This window comes from Dermacentor andersoni, chromosome 7 (assembly GCF_023375885.2).
Source record: "Dermacentor andersoni chromosome 7, qqDerAnde1_hic_scaffold, whole genome shotgun sequence".
NCBI classification, from domain to species: domain Eukaryota; kingdom Metazoa; phylum Arthropoda; class Arachnida; order Ixodida; family Ixodidae; genus Dermacentor; species Dermacentor andersoni.
The window spans coordinates 24696339-24718078 of NC_092820.1; the positions used below are offsets into that span (position 1 = coordinate 24696339).

Here is a 21740-nt window from a genome sequence, read left to right on the forward strand (position 1 = left end):
TGTTATTGATTTTTCAAGCTAACAAAAGTGACCTCCTATGAACGAGGAAAGCATTTGATTGGTCTGTTCAGACAACATTGCGGGTCACCGCCCGGTGCTTGCGTCGGCGGTTACGCAAATTTGACGTCAGGAGGTTGGAATAAAAACATATTGGAATAGTTTTACGTTGTTGGGCCCCTGGTCAGATAGTCGACGTTTATAGACGCGCGACTTCCTCTCATTACTTCAGAGACAATGAAGTTTATTGTTTCGTGCAGTGCAGTCGTACTGGCAATGAGCCGACGCTAAAGGAGAAGCTAGTCGCCTGACTCGGTATTGGTCTCGCATGGCGTGGCAGTAACGGTTACTTGCAATAAAGTATAAATATATAAAGCGTTTACATACGTATCACAACAAGTCACAGAAAATAGAGCGAAGAAAACCTGATAAATGATCCCAGCGGCCATTATACTATAAACAAACACTGATGTCCACCACAGCTGTTAACTTGGGTGAACGAGAAAGCTCATTATTTCTGGTACCGCCTATTTTCATGATAGTAGAGACGTCGCTGAAACACCTAGCTGGTATTTACGTTTATATATAAAGCTATCTGCTGAAACGCAGCGTCTTCTTTGGTGCCGTCCAAATGCTGTAGAAATGCGAGTACGCTACCTGATGTTTCCGTGATGATCGTCCGGTCCAAGCTGCATGTTCTCGACTGGCGAGCCGTTCGTCAGGCGCACCAAGAGCCCCGGCAAAGCGGGGTCGGCGTCGCGCACAGAGAAGCTGCAGTTGCGCAACGCCTTCGCGTCCGGGTCGTTTGGCAGCCACATGCGGTCGGACGCATTCACGATCAGCTCTTGCATAAAGCTGTTGACATCTGCCTGGCTGGAGGACGACGAGCCTGCGAGAATGCGAGCGCGGATGGAACGCATGGATTTGGAAAAGTATATATATACCTGATGGGTTTCCATTATTTTTCGATACCTCAGTGGCCAGTCGAACTGCCGTGATTGCGAACACTGCCAGATCCATGAAGCGCTTGAACACATATGCGGTTGCCCAGCATGTATGCTGGAGCGAAGGAAGTTGGATAACTCCCCAGCCAGCTTTAGGAGGCAACGATTGTCCGAGGACGCTATTCTTGGCCCATGGCCAGACACTGCAACTTCAATGCGGAAAGCTAAAGCGCCGTTGAAGTCCCTCCATGACACGAAACTAGACGAGCGGCTCTAGTAGGGCACCCATCTAATGTACATAACGCCCTCACCAGTTCTCCTATCATCATCATCCATACCAGTACATTAACTCCCTCTTCCCCAGTGCAGAGTAGCAGACTAAACCGCACTGGCTCAGGTCAACCTCTTTTTCTTTACTATCAATGAAATTCTCTCTCTCTCCCTTTGTTCTTTATAATGAGAGTCATTCCACGCCAACTCTCCCAGCCATGGCACACGAGCAATATTCATTTCTCTGAAAAAAATGCGATAACGTACACGTATTTGAGCATTACTTGCACACGTTTTTTCTTAATATATTGAGTGGCACAATCTTTTGCACCTTGATATCCATTTGAATTCCACAAAACCTGGAAATACAGGGGTGAAAGAAATTCGCCAACATTTGACTTTTTCGTGCATTCTTTCAGACTGCGTTTTAACGTTGGCTGAACCCTGCGCTTAATTATAAAACAGGTTCACAAAATGTTTTTTTTATGTTTTCCAATCATTAGCACCAAAGTAAATATTTATTAATTAATTAATTAACGCCCAATGTTGCGCATGAGAGCCGGGGAGGGTATGTACAAATACATATGGTTGAAACTACAAAAGAATGCATCTAATAAATAATGCAGAAATATTAAAATATACAGTAAATAATACAACATTGCACCTAAGGTTATTCCTGAATACAAAAGAAATAAATGTAATACATAATACAACACATCAATATAACATGCAGTGATTAAGGCAACATTACATTTGAGGTTTATATTAAAAGCCGTGGGCAGAAAAGCTCAATGTTATGTTCTACTTAAAGCAATACTAGTTTTTGTACTAAACATAAAAATGTTGCGCCAACAATTTTTTGAAACGCAGATGGCGTCGCTGTAATATTTTCGGCTGGCAGTTTATTCAAGTCGTGTAATGTTTTGGTAAAGAATGAGTGCTTATATTGGTTGATACAGCATTCGTACTCTTGCACTTTTAGCGGATGATCTGTCCTGGGTGATAAGTAACTTTGCTAATTCATGTAAATGTACCTGCGCAAACCAGTCTTGCCTGTGTAAATAATAAAGAAAAGTTCAAGTCATAAACATTTCCCACGTTATTAGAAAGATGCTTCCCTATGTCATTTATGAATATCAGAATTAATAGGGGGCGCCAAGACGGACCCCTGTGGAACGCCCGATAAAACTTAAGCCTCTGTTGAAGCCAGAACAACTCGCTGGTTTCCACCAGACTATTACGCTTCAATCCATTTCATCAGTGATGCTTAAATTTTGGTGGCGGACAGTTTTAACAGTAGAAGGTTTTGGACAACAGAAACAAAAGCTTTAGCAAAATACAAGAATATACAGTCAACCTGGTGTCCGATATATATTGATGGCGCGATATCATAGGTGAATTCTGTTAGTTGAGCGTCCCACGAGAAACCCTTATGAAAGCCATGTTGCATAGAGCAAAAGCATCCGTTATTGTGTAGGTGACTAAGTATAAATTTTATGCTCTAGTAGCTTACATGACACGCTAATTAGTTAAACAGGTTTGTAATTTTTTTTGTCCTGTCACCGCTTTTAAACACACGGATTATGTTACGACCTCTCCAATCTTTGGGCAGGGACCCGTCTTCGGTGTATGTTTGAAAGATAATTACTAAGAATGGGGTGATGGATCCAGCACATTTTTAAAAAATATAGTTGGGAATGTGATCAGGACCCGATGCGGATCTAACTTTGACATTTTTGAGTAGTGAAGCAACTCCCTATTCTGTTATTTCTACTGTTTTAGGTTTGTAGCGCAGCTCAGGACGAGCAAAAAAAGGAAGGAGGTAGGGGTAATCAAAGGGAACGGAAAACAGGGTGAGAGCGTTTTCCATTTGGTCGATGTCGGTAAAAACTTGGCAAGCTTTCCGCCATCGCAGCAGTGCTAGAAAATATTAATTGGGAGTAGTGATTAAAGTGCTCAGCTTTGCTAATTACGTCTTCACCATAATTTACGCCACGTATGGTATCAGGGACAGCTACCTTATTGTTCCTTTTGCTTTTGACATACTTCCAGGGATCTTTCGGATTAAATTTTAGTTTGTCACCTAGTGTGCACAGATATGTGGCCTCTGCATTCCTCATTTGTTTGTTTATTATCCTGTTCAAATCTTTCATCTTGACATTGCTGTCGTAATTCGGGTATGCGCAATATTTGTGATATAATCGGTACCTTCTATTAATTGCTGGTGGAAGATTGCCGTTTATCCATGACTTGTCAGTTTGTCGTGGGGCAGGTGCGATGCGTGATGGGACGTGAATGTGTACTAATCACGACAGCCTAGCTTTAAACAAACAGCAGGTGGAACTTACGTCAATGTTTGAGGTGTGTCGTCGAAATTCTGGTAGAAAGCCGTCAAGTTCCAAAGGTAGGCATAAGTAATCTGCTTTATTATAAAAGAACAGATTCGGGGATATTAAATCAAAGAAGATGGATCTCGGTGACAGAGGGACGCCACAAGGGTCGGTCTTGTAACCTATGCTTTTCAACCTGGCCATGTCAAAAGTGGCAAAGGGATTAAAAGGGATAGAGGGCATTCACTTTACCATTTATGCAGACGATGAGACTATAGGACCGCTGAAGGAAATATGGGACATTCGGAAAGCAGACTTCAGAAGAGCATTTATGAGGTAGAGTCTATTTTAGAAGGCATGGGACTCAAATGCTCTGCTAATAAGTCTGAACTCCTTGTACTCAAGAACAGAAGAAGGGGTAGAAAACCGAGGGGATACGTACCCGAGGAAGAACCCAGGTTAGTACTAACCACGAAGGCAGGCGAATCTATTAAGCAAGTAGAATCCATTAGAGTCTTAGGGTTATTCCTGAAGGCAAACGGGGCAAATGGAAGGACAATACGACACATCACAAGAAAGGCTGTGGAGGTAATAAGACTGCTAAGGAGAATCACTAACAGACACAGAGGACTGCGAGAGGAGAGCGCCATGAGACTGGTCCACGCTTTCGCTTTGTGTCACTTCTCATATGTAGCTGGGATGCTCACTTGGACAGAGACAGAGATAAACAAGTTGAACAGATTAATTAAAAGGCTAGTCAAAACAACAGTGGGGTTACCGATTAACACTCCGGATAACAAATTAATGAAACTGGAGCTCCACAACACAATAGCCGAGATAATTGAAGCTCAGCAAATTGCCCACAGAGAGAGGCTCTCTGGAACAAGGCCAGGTAGAGCAATACTAGAAGAGGTAGGATGGTGCCCAACCGATTCCAAAATTTCAGGTGAAGGCACAGTAGAACTAAAAGATAGCATAAGAGAGGTAATCAAGACGACTCCTTTCCCCAGAAATATGCACCCGGTGCACAACCTGGACAGACGAAAGGCAAGGGCCAAAGCTCTCCTGCAAGAGATAGAACACGACAGAGAACATGCGGCATTTGTAGATGCTGCGTGGGTCAGAGGAAAAAAAGCCTTTACGGCAGTAGTAGTAGATGCAGATGGTCTCACTCGGTATGCTACTACAATCATGACTAAAGACACGACAGTCGCGGAACAAGTAGCGATAGCATTGGCTTTAAGGAATATTAAGTGGACGAAGATTTACAGGGACTCTAAGATGGCTATTAGACACTTTACCAATGGCTTTGTAACCAAAAGGGCTGCCCAGCTGATCGGTGAGTTGGACAGCCAAGAGATCGAAATCCGCTGGTTTCCTGCGCACATGGGGTCTGTCGATCCATCTCGGAAGAATTTAAACGAGATGGCTAACGCAGCTGCACGAGGACTTACTATGCGTGCACTACGCGATCAGGACCTTAATAATATACAGGAGGAGAACAGGGACCAATTACTAACATATAATGAAATCACGAGGCATTACTACATGAACAGAAGGGAATTCCATGCAGTGCCACACGCTAAGCTCAATAGAGCTCAAGCGGTGACTCTGAGATTGTTGCAAACAAGAACTTAACCAAGTCCAAACTTTATTAACAAGATATGTCCTGAAAGAGAGATACCAATCAATTGCGAGAAGTGTAATGGCATCATTACTCCGGATCACATGCTTTGGCAGTGTCCTGTGACTTTCACAGACTGTGACAAGGAAAGAGACTGGTGGCGGCGAGTCCTACACAATGGAGGTCTTTTCGATCAAGTACAGGCCGTACAGAAGGCCCATGATACGGCGGTAAGGTTAAACCTTACTGTCCCGACGAGGGAGCCGCCTGCGTCAACCTAAGGGTTGACCTTCAGGACATTAAATAAAGTTCATCATACCATACCTTCCGTGTAGGGGCGCTTTTTCGACGCATAGCAGTGCACGTTAATTTTGCCGTAACGACTTCATGGTCCCTTATTCCAGTAATTGCGGTGACGCTGGACACAATATCGCGATCGTTATAGACAAACAGATCTAGCACGTTTTGATTAGCTGATTCTAAGCTCGTTGGGCACTCATCGAACTTCTAAAGAGAATTGGTTTTTATCAATCCGCAAAATGGTGGCGAAATAAGAGACGACGAGTTATTTTCCGGTGGTTGAAAGCGTTCTCATTTAATGTGGTAAAAGTTAAAGTCGCCACCAAGAATAATATATGCCGTGTTTAACGAGAGCAAGATGTCATTCATTTGAAAGAAAGGCTTTGGTGACCTGCAGTTTGGAGGCCTGTAAAACGATTCCATTGCCAGGATGCTTTGTCAGCATCGCCGCCCTGACGCCAGAACGTGCTCGCGCTACCGTGGATCAAAACAAAACGCGTGGCCTGTCTGCGGCCTTTTCTGTGGTTTTGTGGTTTTGGCATGTTAAACCCCATAATTAAATTACGTCAGTTGGAAGGGCTCTGGGGAACGCGAACCATGTTGTATAATGTGCTGCGACGGCAATACAGTTGTTGCATCAGCCAGATCTGGGGAAAGGTACCAAGAGATCTGCACCAACGCGATAGAAGGGTTCGGTAGGAACGCCAAGAGGCAGGAGTAAACCAACAGTGAGCTCAGATGGTTTCTTCTGGCGCTGACATAACTCACAAGAAACGACGTAGCGGCGGCCAGATCCGTGCATACCAGGCCAAAAGAATCGTCGCCGGACACGGTCGTACGTACTGATTCCCCGAGGTGACCAAAAGTTGGTAGATCGTGCAGCTTGGACAGAATAGCAGTGCGAACATGCCGCGTAATGACCAGCACCATCTAATCCACTGGGGTACATGCTACGCCGATATAAAATGCCGTCTTTGAGTAGGAACATACCAAGAGAAACGTCACATGACCTAGATGTGAACTTTTCCATGATACCACGTATGCTTGGATCTCGGCGCTGTTCGGTAGCAAGGTCAGCTAAGCAAATAGAGAAAATACAGAGCAGAAGCATAGGTCGCAGGAACATCGTCTGGGTGGCGGTACAAGCAGTCGGCATCTTGGTATAAACGAGATCTGACTTGTAAGCAACTGTGTACGAGTATTCCTGTAGGCGTAGCGCCGTGACCTAGGCGATCGGTAAGGTCTTTGAGGGACGAAAGCCAGCAGAGCGCATGGTGGTCTGTGGTGAATGTAAAGGGCCGACCACATAGGTAAGGGCGCGATTTCGCCACTGCCTAGAGAAGTGCAACACACTCACGTTCAGTAGTGAAATAATTCCGCTCAGCTGGAGAAAGCAGACGGCTGGCGTAGGCAATGACGCGGTCGTGGCATCGTTGACGTTGGCAAAAAATGGCACCGATTCCATGACCGCTGGCATCAGTGCTGACTTCTCTTGAAGCAGTCTGATCGAAGTGCGCAAGGAGAAATGGAGATGTAAGGAGAGAGATAAGCTTCGAGAAGGCAGTTGCTTGTTCAGGTCCCCAAGAAAATGAAGCATCTGTCTTCAGAAGAGCAGAGGACGAGTGACCTCCGAAAAATTGTGCATGAAGCGGCGGAAGTACGAGAACAGGCCCACGAAGCTCCGGACATATTTAGCACATGTTGGCACGGGAAACTTCTGTACGGCACGAGCTTTTCCCGGGTCTGGGCGCACACCAGATGAATGAAAAATATGACCGCGCATAGTAATTTAGCGCCGTCCGAAGTGACATTTAGACGAATTAAGTTGAAGGCCAGCATTGGGAAAAGCAGAAAGAACGAGCGAGAGGCACTCCGGGTGCGTGGAAAATGTAGGAACAAAAACAACGGCATCATCTAAGTAGCAAATACAGATGAACCACCTGAGGTTATGCAGGAGTGTGTCCATCATGCATTCAAAAGTAGATGGAGCATTACATAAGCCGAATGATATAAATTTGAACTTGTATAGGCTATCGAGTGTTATAAAGGCGGTTTTCTCTCGGTCCATGTCGTCAATGCAGTCTGCCAGTAAGCGGAACCAAGGTCGATGGAAGAAAAGTACTTCGCGCCATGGAGGCAGTCGAGGGCGTGATCAACGCGTGATAGGAGATAAACGTCTTTATTGGTGATCTTGTTGAGGTGCCGATAATCCACGCAGAAACACCAGCTGGAGTCCTTTTTAACTAGAACGACAGGGGACGCCCAAGGACTGGATGATGGTTCAACGATTCATCGAGAGAGAATCTTCTCGACCTCCGTTGGAAGGACTTGTCGTTCGTGCAAGGACTGACAGTATGGTCGCCTGTGAATAGGGTGTGCGTCACCCATGTCAGTATGGTGTGTCGTGAGAGAGGTCAGGCCAAAAGGGCGGCCCAGGTCAGAAATGTCGCTGAACGCGGAGAGCATATAGTTGGCGTGGTGAGGCGGAAGTTCGGGAGCAATAACGTTTGTGAGCTGAGAAAGAACAGCCGGCAAAGAAGAAGAGTCAACGGGAGACGACGTAATATAAGCAGCTGAGGCTGAAAATAGGCAAACTTGGGAGGAAGACAGCGTACATAAGGCTATGCCTTGTGGTAGGACGTGGTCACGGATGCCTAAGTTGACGAGCTGAAGGCTGGTAGAGTTGTTGGTGATACTGACGATGGTTTGCTGAAGGGCAACGTGATGAACAAGGAGGACTTGCGCGAGAGGAGACACAACACAGTCACCATAAGGCACAGGTGTAGATGTATAAAGCAGGACTCTGGTCATGGCTTGTGGGACTACTCGATAGTGCTCAGCGAAGCAGAGCCTGCTGGGAACTTCCTCAGGAGCGTCAGGACAGGTAGGTAGGCGGAGCTAAACTTTTCTAAGCCAAGTAAAAAATGGCGACTTCCTACACTAACTACACTTTTGTAGTCAGTATATATAAAAACATAGCCCTATTGACTTCATGAAGCACGAAATTTAAACTGTAAGGTGATTTATTAGAGCTGGTGTTGGAACTGCAATTGCAGTGCAGGTGTGATTCACTCTGCACGCAGTAGCGTATTGAGAGGCAGCAGGGAGGGAGAGGGAGTGTATATGCGTGTGCACGTCTTGAGTGTGCATGCGCGTGTACTTGAGTTTGTGTGTTCGCCCGCGCTTGTGTCTCCGTATTTGAATCTGCGTGCGAACGAGCGCGTTTATGCGTCTGCGTGCATACGCGCATTTGTGTACGCGCGCATTTCAGTGTCGGTGCGTGCGTGCGCACATTTTTCTGTGTGTGTACATGCGTGGGCGCGTCTAAATGCGCGTGGAGGTGAAGATGCCAGTTATCTTTACGTCTGTGTGCTTGAGAGAGAGAGAGTGTGTGGCGAAAATATGTTTTTAGGTATAGGTGTGTGTGAGAAGCTAGCATTTCCTTACTTGTACCTATTCTCGCATGCAAATGAAATATCGACGTTAACATTATGGGCTTTTTACGTGTCAAGCTCACAATCTGATTATGAGGCTCATGGTAATGGGAGACTCCGGAATATTTTCGACTCTTTAACTTGCACCTAAATCTAAGTACACGGATGTTTTCGCATTCTGTCCCCATCGAAATGCTGCCGCCGTGGCCGGGATCTGATCCCGCGACCTCGTGCTTAGCAGCCCAACGCCACAGACACTAAGCAAGCACGGCGAGGATCTAGAGTTTACTTGAATCTTATTTATAACCACAGAGACAAGGTTGAATGGCACTGCTACCATTATAACTTTCTGAGCGCGAAACCGACGCAAAAATAAAAATATATATATATATTAGGAGCCATTCCACTCTGTGAAGGTGGATGACCAGCTAAGCTGTAGCACATCAGACAGGATTATACAAGGGGTCATGTATTTATTTTCCCCATTTGGTAATGGTAGTGACGATAGCCTTGTGATTACTGTGACATATACGGGTTGGCCCGGTTACAACCTTAGACAGAATCTTGGCCAAAGTAGAATCTATGCACGACCGTTGTTACTTATTGAGTTACTTCGATTGGTCTAGCACTTCAAAACAAATTCTTCTTGCACAAGCTTGGCGAACCATTTCTTTTCTGGTTTTGAAATGCCCACATTGAAGCATCCAAAGGTGATCACAAGGGTAGTGTCATCGCGGCTAACCAATGCAAAGTGCGTGGTCATGAACTTCTTAATACCACTTATAATACCACTTAATACCACTTCTTAATACCGAGGAGCTGCTGTTGGGTGTGCCTGAATATATATAGGCAGTGGATATCATAATTCCGTCTTTCGTTTGTATAGCACACAACCCCACAGTCGGTGCCCCTCTCCTTTACGAGTTAAGGTTGTATGGTAGTATACATACATTTCCTCCTCTGCGTATATGGCAATGCCTTCTGCGCGTGAGGCCGTGTGCGATTCCAGCATACCCATCGACGGGAAACAATGCATCATCATCATCATCATCATCATCATCACCACCACCATTATTATTATTATTATTATTATTATTATTATTATTATTATTATTATTATTATTATTATTATTATTGGCGGAGCACTCGAAGCCTGCTTCACCTCCGCCGCATGAATGACAGTCCGATACTCCGCAACCTCCGGGATCGGCCGGCATTTTTGCTCCCTGACACGACAAATGCATTTCGGGCCAGAGGTACACAGCTTCGCTGTGAAAGCGCCTGTGCAGTCAGTATTGCCGCTCTGTATTTTGTCTCGACGGCACTATCACCATCGGCACGGTCCCGCGAGGAGCTGCTAGCGGTTCGCATTCGTTATCTCCCTTGCCTCTCGACGGCGATGACGCGCTAAATCTGCACCATCATTGCGTCGTGCATCCCTCCTTCGACCAAGCAAGTTTTCGGCGGCCCACGTTCGCTGTTGTAGTGACATTAAAGCTTTAAACTGCTTGATTTCGAAAAAAACGAATGTGTCCATCGAAAGCGGACCGGCCGCAAGGAATGTGTGTACAGTACCCACGGAGCTGTATGTAAAGTACTCATTGATCACATTATCACAAAAGACTGGGCTCGGTCAGGTCGCCCTTATAAACGTTCTTTTTCAGCATCAGTTATGCTTTCAAAGAGGTTACATGAAAAACATTTGTGGAATACAGAAGCATGTTTAATAATTATTCGCTCAGCTAGATAATCTCGAGGACTGGCTCCAAGCTACTCATGTCCGTTAGTTGCCTAAGATCAAATATTGACAATTTAATTATCGTACCTTCGTTTATTACGCAAACAACTAATCAACTTACTCCGTATCTAGAGGCTAGCAATTTCAACACTCGAATGATAACAATAATGTCAGCAAGATTTATATTGCTCTATTAAACTGTGGCGCCGTTAAAAATAAATGCCTGAATATTCATGGTGCAGTAGGCTTCTTAAAAAGCAGGTGCGATTGCTTCGACGGGTTTTCTTGGCGCAATTCAAGTTCATCAACTTAAAGGGAAGCTGAAACACTTTTCGAAAAAAATGAGTTCTCTGCGGCATTCTACAGTTTTGAGTCCCCTGAACACGAATATCTGGTTCAAAAAGGGCGGAAACAAACGCAAGCGGCTGTTTTTTCCAAGAAAACGCGCACCAGCGCCTCAGGGCATCGCGCGAACCCGTTGCCCGTGATTGGTCGGGGCCGCTGTGACGTCGTTGGCGGTAGTCGCCGGTCGGCGCCGCCGCATGTCTCCGTTTCAGAGCGTAGCACCATTCCTTTCTCTCTGGTAGCACGCGGTTCTGCTGTTCTGGATTCATAGCTGAGTTGCAAGATGTAACGTTCTCGCTGTGTCCGACAGCTTGTATTGTCCCAGTACATGTTTGAACCCACAGCCGATACGGAAAACGATGGCGGCAACAGAGTCAACGACGATATTGAGTGTGCCAACAGCAAGAGCGATGTGTGCACCTTCTCGCGCGCTGGAAATCTTAGCTGGTACGTATGTTTTTTTTTCATGTAGCTGCACGTTGCAATGACGGGAGAAAAAATGCGCTAAAGTGTCACTGGGAACATGCTGCTGGAAGAATGCCGAAGCACTAACTTCTCATTAGATTTACACGGGTGCAATTCCGCGATGTCAAGCACCTTGCCGCTGCTTGTCTAAAGTCCCGTGGTTTTTTCAGCGTTGATATACGATCGCGAACATAAGTGCCGCGTTTCAAAGCGCGCACATGCAGTGCTGTGAGGTACAGTCATGGAAGTTGCTTATCATACACATCCAGAGATGACCAGAGGTATTATATGTGCAATATTCATACTATGGTTCGACGACTTTGCGAGTGTGGCTCGATCAAGAATCGGTATGCGTGCTCCATGCTAGTGTTGACATAAAGATATTAGGCAGTTTTAGCACCGCCGTGTGGTAAACACGATAACTGAGCCGTACGTCGAATGTCACTAGGCAAGCCTACACTCCATTTGATACCTCAGGTGCATCGCTGTGGAAGCTACGCTAGAAGTCCGGTCACCAAAATTTATTACTGCGCGCGTTTCCGTCTATGCTTCGCAGCGTACCAGCGGCGTTTGCTCGCGCGAGCATGCACGTGAAGCTGCCGCGACGGGCTGCAATTAAAAAATACCGAAAAGAATTTTTTTAAAAGAACGTGTTAGCAGCCGTATAAGTACACGGATGGTTTCTATGGGTCAATTCTTTTTTTTTTTTTCATTCCGAACTGAGCTTATATATGGAAAGCTTTCTGAAAAATCGGGTCAAGAAACACCGAACTTTTTCTAAGTGCGAACGCAGCCACTGCAAGAAGTATCTAAAGCCTCCACAGCGTTGCACCTGATGTATGAAACGGAGTATAGCAACGCTAGCAACAACGCGTTTTCGCATTTGTCGTAAGGCTATCCGGCTACGCTAAAACTGTGTTATCAGACGTTAATGGCTGCAAATGTTCGTATTTCTCCAGTGCATCAATGTGGGCCTAATCACGCTTTCATTAAACTAGGTGCACCTGCATGTGCTGCGTATTGATGGAAGATGAAGAGAACTGCTTGTGCTGCCAGGAGGTGCAAGAGATTAGGAAAAAACAGAAGCGCACGCAGTGCGTAACAAGTTCAAGACAATTCAGGACTGTGTGCCTCAGCAGGGCAGTACTGGAAGTGGCACTTGCCCAGAAAGGAGTCGAACCGGCTGGACAAGGCAAGAAGTTTACACACAGGTGTGAAAATGATATGGCCAATGGAAAAAGAGTGATGCAAAAGCATTTTTTTTTTACAGGCAGTTGAGGTATGCAGCATACCGCCAGTTTGTCTGGCCAGTATGGAAAAAGTTGGGAAAGAAGAACCGTCGAATTCTGCCAAGCTGTGTACTTGAAGTTGTTCGGGCTTCAGTCGCGCCGATTTAATTGGAATACCGATTGCCCGAATCGTTGTCAAGCTCCGATGATAGTCACTGTCGCGGAAATGGTCCGAGCACAGCACAGTTGATTTCGTCGGCACGAACTTATCTCTCCTCACCGCACGTACCCACTGCGCTGCAAGCTTCTTTTCCTTCGGGAATTTGTGAAACACCACAACGTCTCGCCCGCCTGTGTTCGCGCAGCCGAATGCTGCACAGAACGAGGGCATGTTGGGCGCCCTTGGCTGTAGGCACTCACGCAGCACCAGGGTTGCCGTTGGGAATTTTTCAAAAAGAGCCAGAACTGAGGCTAAAAGTAGCCAAAAGTAGCCACGCCACCTGGTCTTGGCGCCAAATTTGTAGCCAAGTAGAAAAGTACCATTATTATAAGCAACTTTTATTAATGAACAATAAATAATATCATTTTGAATCAACACAAGAACACAGAGTAAATAAAGAGCAAGGAAATTTGGTTCTCTTGCTTGGCCTTCAAGCATCAGGTACGTTGCAAATAAATAAAAGTTCAGTCCGCGTAGTTTATCTAGAGTAGATAGTGTTCATGCCGGAGTAATTTTGGCACATTCTGTTCAACAACTCAGCAGGAACGTCAAACGATGATGCTGTTTTTTCTTGAAGTCGTAGCCCAAATTTGATTCGCAGAATCGCCGTGAGCAAGTCCAGCTTCATTTTGTTACGGATCTCTGTTTTCGTCAAGTTCACGCAAGAGAACACGCGCTCTGCATCAGCGTTAGAAATTGGAAGGGTCAAAATTTTCAGTGCTCCTTGCGCCAGGTGTTGAAAAGGGCATTCGCCGCAAGGGTCCTTGTACGATGCCGCTGCGTGCCAGAAAGTCAAACATGATGCGCGATCAAGTGCACCGCTAACACTCTGCAGCTGGCGTATTTCAGACTCCAGTTCGATTGAGGAACATCCAAAAAAATGCAGCGGTAGCTTCATTATGCATTCACGGCTCTTAGCACTTTCTATGCCATCGGGATTTATGGCACACAGTCTTCGAAGTGCAGAGGAGGCATTTGGAAGTCGCTGCTGCAGTCCCATCGCCATTTGCCTCAAGAATTGGAAACAGCGCTCCCTCACGGCCCGTTGGTCTTCAATAGGGACTAGTGAAATCTTCTCTCTGAAGACGTCACCTAGGTCCACTACCTCTGGTTGCAGGAAAATCGACTTCATTTTTGCCAGGTCTAGCGACAGCAGACTTGCCGTTGTGTTGTGCCTCAAAACTGATGGATTCAAAATCCGCCTAAGAATTTCCAAATACAAATTTTCTAGCTCTTGGAAGACAACCAGTGGGTCAGTTGTGTTTGTTTGGAACATTTTGTTCACTCGCCTAACGTTACGGAGAACTGAGGCAAGAAACACGAGGTAAACATAATTTTTTCTGTCTCGATACATCTCTCGTAAAATGCGCACGTTGTAGCTGCGATCTTCTGCTTCCTCAAAAAACTCTTCGAGAGACTGGTACTGCGCCAAAATTCTTTCTATAGAGTCTGCAATAGCAAGCCATCTCGTCTGCGAAAGCGACAGAATCTTGGGTGGTGGATTTGCACTTTCATCTTCCACTGTCATACTGGCATACAGTCTCTTATAAGCATCTTGCCGGCAGCTGCTGTGTGCAAAGTAGTTGTAGGTTTCTCGCACTAAGTGCTCAACCGCAGAAGGAATCGCCTCCATCGACTTGGATGCCACAAGGTCCAGGCTGTGGCAAGAGCATTTGATCAGAATCAAGTCTTTGTTGTCCTCACTAAGACGACTGAACAGAGAATTGTGTTTGCCGCACATGGCATTTGCACCATCGGTGCAGAGTCCGAGACAGTTCTTGATCGATAGGCCGTGCTTGTCCAACGTCTTCAATACCGTGTCGTGAAGCGTTTCTGCCGTTCCATCAGACAGCTCTACGAGATCAAGAAGGGTGGTTGCAATCCTGTTTTCTTCTAAACTCAGAAACCGCACAACCATGCAAAGTTGCTTTGTCGTGGATACATCGGTTGATTCATCCACCATTAGAGAATAGCTGGAGCCGTTCAGTTGTTTGTCCATGTTTTCCGTGAAGTACGGGAAGAGAACATTCGTAATTATAGCCGTGCACTTCGTTCTGTGCAGATCAAAATCATTGAATTCGGAATGCAGAATCTCACCAAGTTCGTCGACAGCATTTATGGAAGTGTGCACTGCAGTGTACAAGGCGATCCTTAACTCTCGGCGAGCCTTTTCATAGTACGTTCGACTCGAAGACGCTAGAAGCTGCGGCAGTTTTTGTTGCGAACTTGGGATTACTGCGCACTCGCGGTGCTTTTTGGTTTCTGCGTGCTTCAACAGATCACTGTAGTGGGGTCGAATGTTGCAATTGCAGTACTTGCAGTGAGCAGTCGTTCCGCCGTCACGTGACGAAATCCATCCTGTAACGCATGGTAATATGCATATTAGATACTAAGCGGCATGCGACTAAACGCCTAAAGAATAGTTTCCGTTTTGCTTACCGCTCAGTTTCTTGTCCTTTCTCCATTCTTCTCGAAACGTGCGCTTTGCTCTTGCGTCTTTTCCCATGGTAGACGCCGGTGTCGGCAAGCAGAAGGCACAAAAACAGAAGCTTTGTCGCCTTGGGGTACACAAGTGTTATTTCACCTGTACTGCTCGTTCCTCTCTGGTGTCATGCCGTGCACACGGCTGCACCTAAACGCATGGTTTCGGATGCATGACCCTAACGGAGAAAGTACTCTAGATTAGTGTTATTTTCTCCAGATGGAGCGCAGCGTCCTTGCGGCCTTTGCTTCGCCGTGCGCTAGAATTAGCGTTATTTTCTCCAGATGGCGCGCAACGTCCTCACGGGCTTTGCTTCGACGTGCGCCCATCACCCAGAGTCCGTGCGTCTGCGCACCCGCGTCTGCTAGTTGGTCTCTATGGACTACCGCACGCCAAGTTTCATCCTAGACGCCAGCGCTCGTTTCTCCCCTAGCGGAACGATTTCATCTCCAACGGGTGTAGGTTTCCGCCGCCGCTTCCCTTAGCGGTCGCGCCCGCGTTCAGTTCGCGCTGCGCGCGAAACGTCTCTTGTTTGCGACGGCGCCTCTTCGGATGACCGGAAATTATTATTATGTTGTTAACTGTCACGACAGCAATGTAAACACGAAAGGGTTGATGCCACCAGTGAAATTCTGCCGATTCACAAGAAAATGGTACGAAATAAGCAGACGACACACATGGATTACTGCGGTGCGCCGAGCGAAGTAAACAACTGGAAAACGAAGCGAGCTCGTTCATTGATCACTCCTGAGTGTATGACGGTTTTTATATGTAACCCACATGAATTTGATGATTACTCGGTACATAATCCTTTTATTCATATAAAAACTTTAAGTTGTTCGACAAACGCTTGTCCTGTCTTCTTTCTCGTGTTTCGTTTGTGTGCGCTGCCCAAGAATGGAAACCACTTCTGTTGTATGCGCTAGCAGTGGCCGAAGTTCACGCGTGTCGAGAAATTGAATATGTGCACGATGCATTGAGCATGACCAGAGTTCATTCCCGCTTCACAACTGCACCGATCGATCGAGTTGCTGGACGATAAACGCCCGCGTCTTGGTCGCGCCGGCATTGCTGAAGCAGGAATGATTACTAATACTTTCAACTTCCGTCTCTTGAGCACTGTTAAAAAATGGCCAAGCTGTCTACACTGCTGCTTCTATTCCATATTGTAGGGGACGCACTAGTTAAAGTTGTGTTCGCATGTCGTACTGTGCTATGCAGCGATATATTATTGAGAGCAGCATTCCGGGCAAGATGGTAATCCATTACTTAAATGATATTGCGCGACAAAAAACGACACGGACGTGAGAGACGACACACCAAGCGCTTGGTGTGTCGACGACATGCGCTTGGTGTGTCGTCTCTCACGTCCGTGTCGTTTTTTGTCGCGCAATATCATTTAAGTCATCGATATATTTTGTTTATTTCCGCACAGTGTCGATGGAAGACCGTTGTCGCCATCAGAGACAACACGGATTTGTAGCAAACATATTGTGAGAAACTGCAAAAATGACTTTAGCTCGTATGTGCCGTATGTATGTGCCGCATCGTATGTGCTGACGATTTTTCCGGCGGTACATACGATGTCGTTTCCAATCACCTGCTCAGCGTCACTTACATGGTTAAGCAGACGCTGCCCTTTCGCCGCATTGCAGCCATAAAAATAATCGTCAAGCGTACCGACCTTCTTAAAGGCAAATAGAAGCGTGTACAGTCTGTTTCACACTCAGGGGAAAACTCGGAACGTATTGCATCGCGATGCGGCAAGCAATGGAGTGGTGCGGTGGCAGCAGCTCGAGCAGGCGCAGACGCTCGAGGGGCGGAGTCGTGATCTGCGTCGTCTGCTACGGCGGCGCGCGCTGGCCGCATTGTCGGGAAGCGTGCTACCGTCAGGGGCAGTGCACGTATATTTCTTCACTGTGTGTGCTACCGTAATAAGCAGCGACAAGACGCACTAAGATGTGCGCGCAACGTGTTCAGTCTTTGTTTGACTCTAAAGGAAAATAAAGCACTCAACAATGATAAATATGGGAGTCGAACACGATGAAACAAACGGATACGATTAAATGAACGTTTTAGTTTCAGACAATGAGCTGGAAATGATTTTTCTCGACAATCATTCGCTACACCAGACAGACTCTGCCCGCCGGCGTGGAATTGGACACGTCACGCACGGAACTTCAGTTAGTATCTCGTCATGTACCCAGCGGCAGCGATGACATGCAGCGCTCATCCTGCAAGGCAGTGAAGTGCAGAATGACTTGATCAGGGATGTGTTCATTCGCAGCACGTCTCAGTCGCTGACGATGGTGGATCGAAGCCTATCCTCGGGCGACTAATAGAGGGGATGGTGCGCCAGCGATACTTTCAACGAGCCCCAGACATTTTAAATGATGTTGGCGCCCGGGGATTGAAGCGGCCACTCGAAGAGAGTGACTGTGCACTCTTCTAGCAGTTGTTGCACCACATGAGCAGTGTGGATCGGCGACCTATCGCGTTAGAATATTTAGTCGCCTTCCAGAAACGGGCCGTCAAGAATGTATGGAATCAGTACGTCGTCTATGACTGCCCTGCAGCGATGAACTTACCTTCGAGGCATATCAGTTGGCGTCGCACAACGCATAGTAAAGAATACCGGCTCATTTCACGCCGTAACGATGAGATCGGCGCCCTGCAACTGATAGTAGAACGTTTAGCGACAATGCGGCCAGCGCGCGCCGCCGTTGCAGACGACGCCGTTCAAGATCCCGCCCCTTGAGCACCTGCGCCAGCTGCTGCCGCCGCCTGACTCAAGCGCTCGCCGCATCGCGATGCAATGCGCTCCGAGTTTTCCCCTAAATGTGAAACAGACTGTACACCGCCCTTCACGCGCACACACGTAGGCACACTCCGCGCGCGGCGCGATACGTGCCCAAACACGCGCAGTGCAGGAGGCAATCAAGGCGGCGCGAACGAGAGATGGGAGAGGGGTACCACCCGCTAATAGAATTTTGCTTCGCATGCGGCGCTCTCAACGCCGGCGCAGCAGCGCCACTCTCGGTGCCGTTCTTGTCTATGTGCGCACCGCCGGCGGAGAGAATATATGCGTACAGGACGCGCGCGCTATGGCGCGCGCGCGTCAAGGCGACCGGAACAGCCATGAGGAGAGCAAAGCTTTAAAAATAATTGTTCTTCTTTGTTCTTGCTTGCTATTGTATATGCAATTGCAAAAAAAATGGCTAGTGAATGCGCCAAAATAGAAGTTCAAAGTAGCCAGAAAGTAGCCAAGGAGCCAACGTGAAATTTTCATCGCCAGACGGGGTCGAAAAGTAGCCAATTTGGCGCAAAGTAGCCACCAACGGCAACCCTGCGCAGCACAGAAGGAAAGAACAGTTTACGAAAATCGCAAAACAAACGTGAGCGGTGGCGGCGGCGGCAGATCTCTCGTAGCGTCGTTCAGTAAAGCGCAGGACGGAAAGAGGCATGCTAGCACATGTCAGCACGCCGGTCCGCAGCTCGGTTGGCTCGGTCTCCGCCCATGACGTCACTTTCGCCGGTTCTCTCCTCTGCCAACGTCCTCACCCGGCGCTCCGGGAAGCGATGGGGGCGTGTCCGCGCGGGTGATTTAGAAAGCGATTTCCGCCCGTTATATTAACAAAACGACAAAAAAATTTCGGAACCATAAATTATTAGGTTTGTTCTTCCCAATCCCAGCAATTCATAGAAATTGAAAACCGTTTCAGCTTCCCTTTAAGAGGAAGCTTTAGCTCGGGTGCTCCTATCCAAATACATGTAAAAGGAGAATTCGTTTTTCTCGGCAACCACTGCACCAAATTTGACGAGGTTTGCTGCATTTAAAAAAAGAACTTAAAATCTAGTGACTGTTGGTATCGAATTTTCGAGTTACGTCGTCAATTTTTTATTAAAAATTGGCGAAAATTGAAAATTTTCAAACACGAAACTATCAAGTTTACAACTCTGTAACTCAACAACGAAAAATGGTAATACAATTCTGTGAATTGTATCAAATAGTACATCTAAAGCGGACAAAATTGATGCGTTACACATGAATATACCACAAATTTATTAATAGGGAAATAACACTCTTGCAAAACTCTTGTAACCAACGTAACCAATTCATGTAATATGTAAAATGACATATTGAATTTGTCCGCTTTGAATGATCTAATGGATGCCCTTTACAGAACCGCGATATCAGTTCTTGATGCAGAGATATGAATTTATAAACTTCGTGCTTCTATTCTTTTCAAACGGTCATATATTTGAAAATCGTTTTAAGAAAATTCAAGCCTTAAATAGAAATTCCGCTTCCAACAGTCACTAGAATTTAACTTTCTCTTTCAAATGCAACAAATTTCATTAAAATCGGTCCAGGGGTTATCTCATAAAAACGTTCTTGCGTTTTACATGTATTTGAATAGGCCGCGTCGGGGTTGGGCCCGAGCTAAAGCTTCCTCTTAAGCACATGTGCCCAACAGTGCACTTCTGCTTTTACGACGGACTCTCTTACGCTATACAAGAAACACTTCAGCGCTACGGTATATCGCACAAGGTGTGCGAGAACATTGTGCGCGCTCCCGATTACTATATGAGCGTTGGTGGCATCAGGGTCGGTTTCCTGGCGTCATTAAGAATAAAAACAGCTGCCGGGCGGAAAGCAAAGGATAATTTCTTTAGTACATTGTATCAAATAGAGTAGCGCGCACGTGTGTGTTAGAACAAAAAGTACTGAAGTATTGGGGTGGAGTTCTTTGCGGAATATATTTTAACTGTCTATTGTTAACACATAAAAAAAAATACCGGATTTTTTTTTTTAGAATTAATGTTGATTTACGTATGCAGTCCAGGAAAACATGAGTTCCGACCTAGTGCCCGAGGTGGAAGCAGCCCCAAACCGCACGGCTACATTGGCACACGGTTTATTAAGGCGAAGGGCTCAAGTGGCTCGTAGAAATGGCTCATAACGCCCCCCCCCCCCCCCCCCAATAAGCGGTGTCTAGCCCAGTGATACAAAGCAGAAGAGTGATACAAGAAAAGTAGAGGAATGGTACAAAAAATACCAGCAGCAATGGCTCCTTCCCGAAAAAAGAACGACATAATCAGGAATGGCTCGTACCCTCGTAAGCAAACAAAGATGCAATGGCTGAATATGAATGAAGAAACCAAAGGAAGAAAGAACGAAGGAAAGAAAGAAGAAACAAAAGAATGAAAGACAGAACAAAGAAAGAAAGAAAGGAAGAAAGAAACGAAGAAAGAAAGACAGAGAGAAAGTAAAAAAAAATCATGAGCCATTCCACTCCGTGAAGGTGGTTGACCAGCGAAGCTGTTAAGCACATGACTCGGAGGTGACACATAATTTTGAACAAAAGGTACAAACTCATTTATTGTCTTGAGGGTCGTCATTATTTCACTCGCAACTGCAATCACATTCTTTGAGAATGTCAAATCGGTGCACGTACGCCGCTGGATGTACGGTTGGGCCGGATCATTGTGGCATCGCAAGGGATATGTCTGCAACATGGAACGCGTAAACCGCTCCCTTTTCGATACCCACGCATACACATTGAAATCACCGACAACGACAACGAGGTAGTGTCATCGCAGCTAATTCACGCAAAGTGAGTAGCCATGAAACTTACGGACTATGAGTCATTGCATTTTTTGCTTGCTTACTGGGGTACGAGCCATTGATGATGACATTTTTCGACATGCTGTTTTGTATGTTGTATGCGTGATTAGAAAGAATTTAAGCACTGTTCGCTTGACTTTGCTGAGGGCTTGAAGCCTCTGTCTGACGGGGCTATGAGGCATTGCATTTTTGTTTGATTGGGAGTTTTCGTGTTGCTATACTATTTTCTCATTGACACTTTTCACCGAATTATAATATTTCAGAAGTAGAATTATTAATTAGGGCTAGTTATTTAATTAAGCCGAATAAAAAAATTTATCTGAGTATCTCCAAGCGATGGCAAATATTACCTTCAGTCTGTTCAGCTACGTTGTATTTCCATATTTTTAATGTTTGGCTCAAGTTACGTGGGACACCCTGTATATACGCATAGGTATATACATTGTTTGACTATGCGTATGACTTGCTGTTGAATTGACACCATGTAATTATTCGTCCCCTCATTAAAGATCATGAGTCCCGATTTCTCTGTGTTAAACTTAAGGTCTAGGTTTGTCGCTGCCTTGCCATAAATATTCGCAAGTGTCTAAATCACATGCGTTGTCCGCTAGTGGCAGAATGTCGTCGTCATACATCAGTCCGGGGACCTTCTGTTGCGCGATTTGTCTATTACTCATGCAAGATAAATAAGACCCTAATTAACTATATTACAGTCCCCCCCCCCCCCCCCGAC

The 21740-nt window shown here is 46.1% G+C and overlaps 1 protein-coding gene across 1 annotated transcript; it reads right to left on the reverse strand.

The window, feature by feature from the left end:
• Positions 1-650: 650 nt before the first annotated feature.
• LOC129387347 (zinc finger protein 862-like) lies at positions 651-15743 on the reverse strand. Its single transcript, XM_072289432.1, has 4 exons — positions 15336-15743; positions 14269-15254; positions 8081-8174; positions 651-886 (listed from the first exon to the last, which is right to left on the reverse strand). The coding sequence occupies exons 1-4, from the start codon at positions 15400-15402 to the stop codon at positions 651-653; spliced, it is 1383 nt and encodes a 460-aa protein (XP_072145533.1). The 5' UTR covers positions 15403-15743.
• Positions 15744-21740: the final 5997 nt, after the last annotated feature.

Coding starts and splice junctions, on each gene's coding strand:
- LOC129387347 (XM_072289432.1), bottom strand. CDS start 15,402: ATGGGAAAAGACGCAAGAGCAAAGCGCACGTTTCGAGAAGAATGGAGA. Junction 8,175..14,268: donor CAGAAGATCGCAGCTACAAC/GTGCGCATTTTA, acceptor GTTGCCCTTCAG/CAAACCATCGTCAGTATCAC. Junction 887..8,080: donor ACCACAAGGCATAGCCTTAT/GTACGCTGTCTT, acceptor GCATTCTCGCAG/GCTCGTCGTCCTCCAGCCAG.